The 12,972-nt window shown below is 38.3% G+C and overlaps 1 protein-coding gene across 1 annotated transcript in view; it reads right to left on the bottom strand.

Moving 5' to 3' along the window:
• Positions 1–12,972, bottom strand: part of LOC140146340 (breast cancer anti-estrogen resistance protein 1-like) — a 114,288-nt gene that overhangs the window by 94,217 nt on the left and 7,099 nt on the right. Inside the window, 1 exon segment of the mRNA XM_072168149.1 lies at positions 10,251–10,386. Within this exon segment, the coding sequence (XP_072024250.1) occupies positions 10,251–10,268 (18 nt within the window). The 5' untranslated portion in view covers positions 10,269–10,386.

Here is a 12,972-nt window from a genome sequence, read left to right as displayed (position 1 = left end):
ACTTTAAAGTGGAGTGAAGGGACAACATGCATAAAAATTTGATAATATTTTACAGAGTTGTTCGAAAAATAGCGGTCACCATTAGAAAGTTGCATTGGACAATTGAATCTGATGCTGTGTTCTCTGTTTATCAAATATTTGAATGGCATAGTGTTTTATGAGGTCATTGCCACTTCGATGCTGGAACGCTGAATTACAGGTGCACCTGGATACCCACAATTGCTAGTGACTACTAAACGTTGGTGTGAGCCTACTGTAGGCTAAAGAGGCAGCGAAGATATGGAATTCCTAATTGTTAACAAGAAAGTACTTATCAAGGTGGTTATCATAGCTTTAAAAAGTACAAGTTTATTTCTACAACAAGTAACGATTAAAACAATCAACTGCAATCACCAGGTTATTTCTAGAGTATTAGATAATCTACAGTAATAGAGGACTAAAAATTACTGAAGATAGAAGGAAAGACTATACAATCAGCCAACATCTAGCGATACATGAAACAAAATGTAAATTAAAGGTGAACAAAATTATGCGCCACTGAATAATTATGTCATTACATTGGTAGTGGACTTTCGCATTGGAGTGAATGGACATCATGTATAGAAATTTGATAATTACAGAGTTGGACAAAAAGCGGCCGACATTGGAAAGTTTCATTGGCGATTGAATCTGATGGGTCGGAATATCATCAATATGTCATCTTCTCACCATGAACTGTATCTGTGTTGTAAATAAAAACTTATAGAAAATGAAAACATAGTTTGGTGGCAAGCCCTGGAAGAGAATATATTGATGTTCTTCAGATTAAGCTATAGTATGTCTACCATATAGTGAGATCAGAGTGCATGAGTAGATCACTTCAGAGTCGTGTTTTATTTCAGCAACACGTCATATTGTGTTGCCCATTATGTAAAATCCTATTCTCGGGTGAAGAAGCATGAATGTTTCAAAAGTTTTAATGAAATTAATTTCAATGTGTGCCGGTTTGATCGATTAACCTTGTTATAGCTTCCTCAGCAAATGGAACGCGTACATGGGTCATTGGGGACAGCATTGTGTACCGGGCTGACCAAAGCAACACTCAGCTATATGGTGGTGGTGAAGTCCAATGGTTCGGAAAGCCTGGTGGAAAGTGTAGAGGCCTTGTGAAATGGGTGCTATTTCTCTTGAGAACAAATCCATACCCCACTACATTAATATTGCATGTCGGCACCAATGATATCTTATCAAGTCCTACGTGGGATATCAGACAGAGGGTATTAGAGAACCTGACCGAGTTGAGAGAGGTGTTGCCAAACACCAGAATTATTTGGTCAGATATTATGCTTCGCTTAGGTTATGCAGAAGAGATAAACAGGGGGGCAGGAAAAAAATGCATGAGAAATGTCAACAAGTACGCACATGGGGTCATTAAAAAAGAGATGGGGGCAATGCTCACATTGTAGTTCATTCTGGAAATTTTACTTCCAATAGGCGCAATGAGAATGGAAGACCCATTTACCTATATGATTGTGTTCACCCATCACCATTTGACTTGCTAGTGTTCAAACAAACACTGTCAAACGCATTAGTCCACTTTGATAACAGACCTCAGTCCATAGTCTATCCGCCAGATGCTATTATAGACGAGGTGTAGGGATTTTTATGCAAAATAATTAGTGAGCAAACAAATTTAAGGGGGGAGGGGGGGGGGTGATTGGTCAAGTTCCATATATAAATAAGTCACTTGTGTGGGATTTGAATTCTCTTTTCTTGAATTATAATAATACTCATGTCGTGTAATAACATATTTTATCCTTTGTAACTTCAGGTGACCACCTGTTGAGTCTTGGGACACACGCCTGGGAGCATTTGACTTGTATACACCAGTACCCTATTGATTGTTGAAATTCCAGCCATTATATTTTGCTTTAAGGATCCCAGGGTTCAGGGTCAAAACACTGAATTCAGTCTTAGGGTGGGGCACGCCCCTAGGGCAAGTGTGGATCACGTGTTGGTTGGTTAGCCATGATTTTTCTAGGTCCAACACCGAGAATTTATGCCAGGGTGGGGGCACACCCTCGCGCAATTATGATCACGTGGGGTTTTATGGAAAAAATTATTGCGGTAGCGGCCACTGCTATAAACAGGAGTCAGTCGCTGGTCACTGACATCTCAATTTTCCTGACCTTCATATACATGGCTTTTACGGCTGAGATCATAGGGACTTGGTGTTGGTCTGAAAACAAAAGTCAATAAATGGTTGTCTTGTTTGATTGCCAACGAGATTGCAATTTTTTTTTCTTTGTGCTTCTTCAGTTTCTCGGTCTTAGGGTAATAAAGTTTAACGATGTGCAACAAGTTAAACTCAATTTGCCCTTGCCGTGAAAGTGGCGATTCCATTTGTTTACCGGGTCAGAGGTCATGTTGTCATGTCAGCGTTGTGGTGATTGACCCGGGAACCAATGAGAGTCGTCGCATGTCGCGGGTTTGGGACATGATCCTGGTGATCAAATCATTGTTGGTTTGAAATCATACAAGACAACATCTAAAAAATTTTCCCACCCACCGCTCCCATTGGGGGCAATTGGGCAGAATTGCATGATAAATCGTAAGCATGTATAGTATAAAAATTATGTCAATTAACAATAGCTAAATTTATTTATTTTAGGTACAGTAAGTTCTGCAAGATAGTGCCTGAAAAGGCAAAGCACTCAACTGGCAGCAAGAAGGGTTAAAGGAAAATTATAAATAATAAAAGTATGTTAATTGTATATACGTGAAAATAGAATGTAGGAAAAGGAGAGCTTTTGTTGATCATCAAAATTATTTATTTAAAAACTTCCGTTCTAGCAAGAGTATAAGAGAGTGCCTACATCGTCAAAAGTTGCATATATATATTGTTTGATTAAGCAATAGTTCCAATTAGTAGATTGATGCTACAATTGTTCCCTTTCTTGTATAGCATGGGAAGAGCAAGATCACATATCAGCAAATATATTCTGCATATTTAAATTATGTATTTATTAATTGCAGTTGTTCATCATCGTCGGAGCTGTTGTACAGGTGTCATTTAACACCAGCGTATTGTGCAGGTTTTCTTTTAGAAAAGGCAAAAAGTCGCACAAGCAAAAAAGAATGGGATTTGAATTCTCTTTTCTTGAATTATAATAATACTCATGTCGTGTAATAACATATTTTATCCTTTGTAACTTCAGGTGACCACCTGTTGAGTCTTGGGACACACGCCTGGGAGCATTTGACTTGTATACACCAGTACCCTATTGATTGTTGAAATTCCAGCCATTATATTTTGCTTTAAGGATCCCAGGGTTCAGGGTCAAAACACTCGAATTCAGTCTTAGGGTGGGGGCACGCCCTAGGGCAAGTGTGGATCACGGGTTGGTTAGCCATGATTTTTCTAGGTCCAACACCGAGAATTTATGCCAGGGTGGGGGCACACCCTCGCGCAATTATGATCACGTGGGGTTTTATGGAAAAAATTATTGCGGTAGCGCCACTGCTATAAACAGGAGTCAGTCGCTGGTCACTGACATCTCAATTTTCCTGACCTTCATATACATGGCTTTTACGGCTGAGATCATAGGGACTTGGTGTTGGTCTGAAAACAAAAGTCAATAAATGGTTGTCTTGTTTGATTGCCAACGAGATTGCAATTTTTGCGTCTTTGTGCTTCTTCAGTTTCTCGGTCTTAGGGTAACTGAGATTTTAGTCAGTAATCTTAGGATATTGAGCTACTTCAATGGAATTACATATCATATAATATATTATGTTCGCTTTTTTGCACACCCTGTATAGTGATCGTACAGATAATCAATTGATACAAATGTTGTATTTTTAGAAAGGGCAAACTGTGTACTTTCTTAAAATAAAAATGAATTTCAGTTACTACATACTGGGAAATGATGAGACTGGCATAATATATTCAACTTTTCGTGTGAAATTATTTTGTTACACCCCCGGGTTACACCCTATATTACCTATCGATCACCCTGTATATTCAAATGCTAACTAATGTATTGGCAATCCTTGAAACATAAGCTTTCCAGAAATGTATGGGTTTACATACTTTTCTTGAACTACATTTGAGATATAACCAAAAAGGTACAAAAGGAGGTGATTTCAACCAAATTTCCAAATGTGCACCAATGGGGTACCAACTTAAAAAATGTGACCATATGTCTATGACAACGCACATCACTAATTTATGCAAAACAACTACATTTCATCTACGTAATTTAACTAGAATACCGAAATATATTGATAAAGATACTTGTAATCATGCTGCTCGCTCACTTGTTTTGTCCCGTTTGGATTACTGTAATGGTCTCTTGTCTTCAATTCCACATAAACATGTCCTTCGTCTTCAACGTCTTCAAAACTGGGCAGCTCGACTTGTTTTTAATGTACCTCAAGCACGAATCGCAACCATTGTTGTCTGCTCTTCATTGGCTACCTGTCCAACAGCGTATTATCTACAAACTGCTCCTCTACGTCTACAAGACTCTAAACCACTTAGCACCAGATTATCTGAATACTTGTCTTCATATTTATCATCCAACCCGTAATCTCAGAACCGTCAATGATTTCCTTCGTTTGGATTACCCCAAGGCTCACCTTAGAGCAGGAGACAGGACTTTTACTTTATGTGCTTCACGGGAATGGAATAAACTTCCTATCACAATAAGAGAATCCTCTTCCATCGCGAGTTTTAAAAAGTCAATTAAGACCTATCTTTTTCCATGATGTGTTTTACTTTGTTAATCATTATATTTAAGACTTGACTTGTATTATATAAATTTAAGGTTTGTACTCTATAATGTTATTTATTTAAGGTTTTGCTTGTGTATCTTAAGATGTTTTTATTTTTACTTTGTAAGCGCTACGAGCTTGTCATAAGGAACAGCGCACCAAAAGTTTTCTGTTATGTTATGTTATGTTAGATCAGGTCACAAATATTAAAATGCATTTACCTGAAATTAAGCTTAAAGTAGAACAAGTCTTTGGGCTTTCCTGATAGTCACAGCATACGAAAAAAATACCCTAAAAATTCATGTTTTTAGCTCTTTCCAAATATTGCCAGTTTATATCAAACCTTGACTCTTATTGCCAGTTACACTACGGTACATCTAACTTTAAAAGGATTAGGATTTAGCTATGCTTCATTTGATAATACATGACAATATAATCCAAACAAGAAATGTCTTTAAAAATAAAAAAAGACAATGCAGTGATTGAAGGGAAAGGGCTGGATTGGACATATCATTGTTTGTCCGGCACGCTTTCTACAGCGTGGGGGTTTGGAATTCCGAAAATCGGTAAAAAGGGTGGGGGTTAAAATTTTGCTGTATAAAGGGTAGGTTCTAAAAAGCGTGGGAGCAATATATAAAGCGTGTGGGTAAAGACACCAATTGAAAAAATATATTATGATAAAGTAATTTGATGATCTCTTCAAAAACGTTCATATTTTGTTCGCAAATTTCAAATGAAAATTTCGGAAATTAATTTTCAACTCGTAAACGTCACCCATAGTAAAATCGATGATCCATAAATTTTATGAATGGAATGATTAGTCAAATCAGTCTCTACACAGCCGCTTAGACCCGCTCGCTCCACACTAGAAGTGGAGCGAGTGGAACCACAGCGGCAGTGTAGAGACTGATGTATCGCCATCGATTCAGGATGTCAGCCCACTACCAATCGCCCACATGCATGTACACAAAAAATGGCAAAGATCATATTTTTCACAAGATGAATGCATGCAGTAATTGTGCCAATATAGCCCAATAATGTCGCAAATGTTTCACATGAAGAAGAAAATCATGAGGGTTTGTTAGATGAGGATAAATTCTGCATCAATTTGGAATCTGAAATGGATTTATTTAGGCTAATGAAACTTGATGTTGAGTTTAGCGTCCCATTTTTCCAGCTCATAATGAGGCAACTATTTCATTATTCATTATTTTCCAGATTTCATTATATTCATAATAAACGGCCTTTTTCTCAATGCAATCCTTATGCGCTTCTGTTCATTCTATTTGGGTATCTTGGGTCCCAATATAATGTCAGTAACACATATAACATTCATAAAAATATATCTTGATTTTTGTTTTTCCAAACTTTAAATCAAGACTCTGATTTCCACTGACCTCTCCGTATACATTTGAGGATGGAGGGAAATGGGGGGGGGGGGGTGACTCATTTATATAATAATAACAAAATCATGCAGAACATTATGAAATAATTATTATCGTCACCAATTTGTTAAAAATATACATGGCTTTCAATAGTATCTTCTAGTTAAATTATTTATAACATAAATCCATCTGGTGAACATAGGCGTAGATCCCGGGGGATGGGGGATAAATCCCCCAATATTCTGCTAGGGGAATCCATACAATCATCCCCCCAATGTTGAAGCCTGTATGTGAGTTTCTGATGAAATTAACCTCATATTTGGCCATTTTAACCTAAAAACCTTTATTCCACTTCTGTACCATATTTCACCAATTTAGCTTCAATATGCTTAGAAAATTTTCCAACCCCATCCCCCTGCCCCCCACCCCCAATGTCAAAAAGAAATCTATGCCACTGCTGGTGAAAACATTTGGTCAGGTTCGGTTCAAATCTAGTCCACCCTGGTATCCCAAAGGTATAATTGAAAGAATTGGATAGAGCAAGGGTCAAAGATTGGTATATTTTCAATGCTCAAATATTTAGATGAATTCTTCTAATAGTTTTTGAAGGCTTAAAATACAAAAGAAAGAGGTTTTAAAATTTTCAGAACAAATTTTCTTGCTGGTTTAGTAGCAATTTTGCACAATAATGAATTATTTTCAGATTTTACATCTCAAATGCGGCACAAAATTCATAACGCGGGCGGGGGACGCTAAACTCAGAATCAAGTTTCAAGTGCCTTAAGGATGGTGCAGATAGTGATAAATGAACCTGGAACGGGCCGGAAGTGACTGTAAAATTTGCACCGATGTTCAATCTTCCATGCTTCCAAATTTGATAACAGTGTTGTAAGCTTTGGTCACTGAAAAGGGTGGGGGTTCAATTTTTGATAAAAAGGGTGTCTGGCTAAAAAGCGTGGGGGAAAAATAAAAAGGGTGGGGGTTTGACCCCCTGACAAACAGTGCATTATATTGGGAATAACTTTAAAAAGCGGCGTTACGAACTGCACTTTTTAAGGAAAAAGGAAAGAGATAAAGTTTGTATAATGCTTGTTGTGATTTGTTGGTTGCACTCATATAGGGGACACGGGGGCATATTCGCCCTTTTTTTTTTCATGTTAGAAGGCTATTGTTTTTACACTTTAAAGACGTATGATGTAGCTAAATACTACCACATTTGTAAGAACATTGAGCTTTCAGCAATGGCAGGAGAAGGAAAATTAAGAATCACGATGCAAGGGCAGACTTAGAAACATGGGGTGAGCGGACTTGCCCAGAGGGCGGACACTCCCCGGTCTCCCCTATGTGACTTTGGTCTGGAAAATATGTGTGAACCTGAATGCGAGAACAAATTTCTAGACTTGAGAGTAGTCACTCATCACCTATGCATCCTATCTCCTGCGATCTGATACTGTGTTCATTGTTGACTTGGTTTGATAACGGACAACAAAGTCTGAACTACCAAACCAGACCAATGGCTTAATACTGCATGACCGCAACATGTATTATGTAGACTGATGTAGAACTAATATTTGTCAGGTTGTCCACCGCAATTTTTCTGCCAGTGAAATCACATATCCTGGAATCCAGGATATGTGCTCAAATACACCCTCAAATTATGCAAAGGAATATTGTACACCAGTGTTCGAATTAAGGAAAAATAAATGGTTGTCCCACGGACAACCAGATTACAATTTCTGGTTGTCCGTCTAAGTTTTTGGTTGTCCGTATGTACAAAGGTGATTTGTGGCTACAGATTTATGGTTGTCCTGCGGACAACCGAATCAGTATTTTTGGTTGTCCGGTGACTTTTTTAGTTGTCCCGGGCAACCGGACAACCAAATTTTCGAACGCTGTTGTACACCCAAATGTAGGAATACACTTGAATCAAATATAAATGTATTTATATTAAAGTCATACAAATGCATTAGGAAATACACCCAAATGCACTATTAGAAATAGACAATATTCGTGATTGACCACTTCGTCGCTGTTAGCCGTGTTTGGCTCTGCTAACTCCAATTTAGCGGAGCACAAAACTGAAAGCGAGGCCAAATGATTTAATTACACGAAGTGGTCAATTACGAAGTGGTCAATTACGAAAATTGTCTATACACCCAAAAAAAAAAATACACCCAAATTAGGAATACACCAAAATTTATGTACAGTGGAAAGTCTCAATGTCTGGTAGTTCTTGCATTTATCATTAGGCCTAAATGTTTGATTGGCGTAACATAAAATTTTTTATTTTTTTTAAGTATTATTTTTGCACACATATTTTAAGCTGAATGGTGTATGATAAAGGCCTTGGAACTTTTTTTCTTTTTCTTTTCTTTTTTTTAATTTAATTTTTTTTTTCAAGATTTTTTGCAAAAACATAAGAAAAAAAAGTCTAGGGTCGGGCCTATTTTTAGGGTCGTTCGGGTTACGCCAATCAAACTTTTTTTTAAAGGCCTAACCTCATGATTTGTTTAAAATGATTCAAGGGGGTACTACACCCCTCGATAAATTTGTGTCTATTGTTGCATTTTTCTCAAAAACTAATAACACAGTGGTAAAAAAAGTTATGTATATTATAGGGGCAAGGAATCCAATTACTACACTGGAATTTCAGTGACCCAAGACAAGCGGTACATTATTTATGATAAGAAAAGAGGTACCGCTAGGATGTACCTCATTTCCGATCATATATACTGAACCGCTTGTCTTGAATCACTGAAATTTCAGTGTAGTAATTGGATTCCTTGCCCCAATATAAGTTTTGTTACCAGTATGTTATTATTTTTTAAGAAAACTGCAAAAATAGTCACAAATTTACCACAGGGGTGTAGTACCCCCTTAAACCAATCACTAGAATGAATTTTAAATACATTGTACATTGGAAAAGTGGCAGATGTATGAGGTTATGACACTTGGATTGGAATATTATAATATTCCTCAGTTCCAAAGCAAAATGTTAAGATTTTTCACAATACCCTCAAAACTACTGATGTGCAGTCATTAACCTCTAAATCTAATACATAGAAAGTCTCTGTAATAACCACACTCATAACGGTTTCACCTACAGTAGTAGTATGAAGTCAAACTCATTGTGAACAGTGTCAGACCAATTAACAGCTTTGAGTTAATTAATTAATTATAATAGACTGGTAACATATGTTACCAAGGTAATCAACGACATTGGAACCAGGTCATCAGTGACCTACTTGAACCCATTTAGGGATGCAGCATTTGACTGTCAGGGGGAGTGCTGGAAGTTGATGGGGGAGGGGAGGATTTGCATTAGGTTTGGTCAGGATCCCCCTCCCCCCATGCGTCATAATGTATGTCACTGTCAGTTAGATGGGAAAGTTGTGGAAAAGTTTTAAATTTTTTTTTGCCCATGTATTGGGTAGGGGGGGGGGGAGCTTTTTTCTTCTTAACTTCCAATTCCTCCTATTGGTGCATCCCTCTTACATAGTTGCAGTAACTGTAACCATAGACTCAGGTCCGTAGATGTCATTATGTTTATGATAAAGACTGAAGTCTTGATGGCAAGACTACCCTCTTACACAAAGAGAAGTTTTCCTACAGTGTACATGTTTCTAAATTCTACTCATCTTTTTCAGAGCTCATTGTAAGGTACCGAAATAAGTGCCCAAGCTTTCTGTGTGCAAAAATCACTTGTGCCTCACTCCCCCCCTACATTGTACAGTCAGTCTACTCTGAAGTACAAAGTACCGACTCGGACGCACACATTGTGCCGACTTTGAAGGCACAAATACCTCAGCAAAGACGCAGCACTGCGCACTGTTTACGCGAGCGTTGTCACTTTGTACTTGAGAGTGGACAAACTGTAGTCTAACAAAAATGCCCCCCCCCCATAATTCACCACCCCTGGGTTACACATAATTTCACAAAATGCAAAATTCTACAAAAAAATCAAGAAAAAGCATGTACAATCTGGCAAAATTGCTCCAAAACGGGCTAAAAAGAAACAATAATGCAGAAATTTAGGCAACAACATTACAACAACAAAAAAAATAGGAATTCCTGGTCAAAAAAAAGAGGAAAAATCTCATGCCAGTTAGTTACCTTAGTAAAGCCTGCCATTGTGTCCAGTCTTTCTATACACACCTGTTGCCAACCTCTTGTATTGCCAAATGCTTCATTATTTTCATCCTAGCACATCATCATGTTGATATCTTCGTTTCCAGTTGCAGAAAAGATCCTGAAAGACCAATCAAATGAAAACTAGAGAAATTCATACAGGGTGTCAACTCTAGTGTGATGCAAATTCCCTGCTTAATTGGAAAATGATCCAGATCCAGATTCTTTGGAACACATATAGGGCCTATGTGTCATGTGTCAACAATCTGGAAATTTTATACATAAAGGTAGTAAACTTACATTTTGTAATGGCGAGCGCCAGAGTCTTAGCTAGAAATTGAGGGTTGCCCGTCATTTGAATAAAATTGCCTGTCCTAATTTGGCCTTTAAAACATTTACCAGGCGTCTATAGCCCATTGGGGTTCAAAGAGTTCAAATATGTGCTGATATGGCCTTGTTCTACAAATTGGGTCTACTAAAAAGGTCAATTAGCTTCTCAAAACATACAATTTATAATAGCATCTGTCAAAGGCATTAATTTTGCCCGTCCCAGGAGCAAACTGGCTGTCTAAAATGACGGCCAGACGGGTGGTTAGCTCAGAAGACCCTGACGAGCGGTCCGAACTTTGAGCCATACAAGTTTACGTGGTGAACTATGTGATGTGACATAGACGCAAAATACTTGATCGGCCATCTGAATTGAACTTGCGTCCAAATTTGTTAATTTATAATACACGTCTGGACACAATGACGTAACGGGAAGCCTGCAGTGGAGATTTGCTCGAGAAGTCTAGCCAAGAATTTGCTCACCGATAGGCTAGCTGCACGTTCTAGGCTAGAGACCATTGGCATTCAAAATCTAGTCGGAATTCGCTGAAGCATGACACCGTTTAAAGCAATGGAAGTTCAGAAGTAAATACTGTCGATCACAACAGACAGGTGATCGCATCAAAAATGTTGCTAAAATTACACTACAGCAAAAATTTTAGACTGTCCAAAATAGGCCAATCTTGCATCTTGCTCAAAAGATACAGTTGATTCATCGAAATAACTTTCATCCAAATTTCAACATTTTACAGAATAAATAACCTCCGGTGCAAAAAAATTGCACCACTGTCCAACCGAAAAATGATAGCCACGCAGTACGCACTCTACTAGCATCGAATGCGTAACTATCGTGTACAATTTCGACGCTAGAGTTCTCGAGTAAGTAGTCTCGGTCCCAGCCAATTTGTGCTCCTTCATCACTAAACAAATCATCTGACGACAACCTCACAGTCATAGTAATCGTCCTTCCTTATTGGCTGAATTAACTCCGTAAAATATTGTGTTGCCAAATAAGGCAAGTGATGGACAGCCATGCGGTGATATAAATCCCTGTAAAAAGGTCCGTTCATACTACCACCGCATTTGCGATGCGTTGCTTTGCGATGCGGTGCGTTGTCGCACCGCATCTACTGCATTGCGATATCGCAATAAAGTTAAATACATTTTAACTTGGAAATGCGACGAGTTGCCTTGAGTTGCCGCAAAAGTAATCGATATATCGGCATCGCAAAGCAACGCATCGCAAATGCGGTGGTAGTATGAACGAACCTTAAATCAACACAATATGTGAGTACGCGTTGCGAGTCGCTGATTGACATGAAAGGCGATATCAGACGATTGGCGCCTCAGAGTGGCTGCAAGCTAGTGTACATTGTGTGTTTGCGGTATCTACAATGTTTGTGTCACACCCTAATTCATCAGCTATAGCCAATTGAAAACCTTTTTATTTGGAAATTCATTAAGGGGGTACTACACCCTGCCCAATGTTGTGCCTATTTTTGCATTTTTCTCAAAAATTATAGCGCATTGGTGACAAGTAAGATATGTATATTATAGGGGCAAGGTCAAGGACTACAACTGCTGCACTGAAAATTCAGCAACTCAAGGCAAGTAGTTATTGATTTATTGATCAAATAGTGGGTTTCCCTCATTTTTTACTGTAACTCCACAACTGTTGTCTGTGGTGCTGAAATAAAATTTCCAGTGCATTAGTTGTAGTCCTGACCTTGCCCCTATAATATACATATCTTACTTATCATCAATGCGCTATAATTTTTTAGAAAAATGCAAAAATAGGCACAGAATTTGGAAGGGGTAGTACCCCCTTAATTAAACCAATCATCAGCGATCGTCATTTCGGGGTTGTTGCCAGATGGTTTTAGTAACGGAGGACATGGAGGAACACAAACCAGCTGGGACCAAGTCGACAATCGAGTTTCAAGTGGAGATATCACCTTCTGTATAATTGCCATGCATGCATGCCATCATCGCATGCATTGCATGTATACCTATACTGGAACAATCTTCCTTCATCCATTAGGTCATCTCCCACAGTTACTACTTTCAAACGTAGCCTGAAAACCCATCTTTTTAACTATTGCTAATTTTATGTTGTTTCTTTTGCATATTTTTGTTTACTTGTAGCAGGGTTCGCAGGTTTTTGCCGCAGGTGGAAAAAACCGCGGTTTTAACCGCGGTTTTAACCACTTGGCAAAAACAGTTTTTGCCAGTTTTTGCCGGCAAAAATGGCAAAAACTAAAAAGTGATTTATAGTAGTGTTGGCCGATCCAACCCAAGATCGGATCTGCCGATCTCCGATCTGAAAATTAGCAGATCGGGCCGATCCGATCCCGATTCAGATTCCTTAAATGTTATTTTA

The sequence above is a fragment of the Amphiura filiformis genome, chromosome 2 (genome assembly GCF_039555335.1).
Source record: "Amphiura filiformis chromosome 2, Afil_fr2py, whole genome shotgun sequence".
NCBI lineage: Eukaryota > Metazoa > Echinodermata > Ophiuroidea > Amphilepidida > Amphiuridae > Amphiura > Amphiura filiformis.
This window is presented reverse-complemented; position numbering and strand designations above follow the sequence as displayed.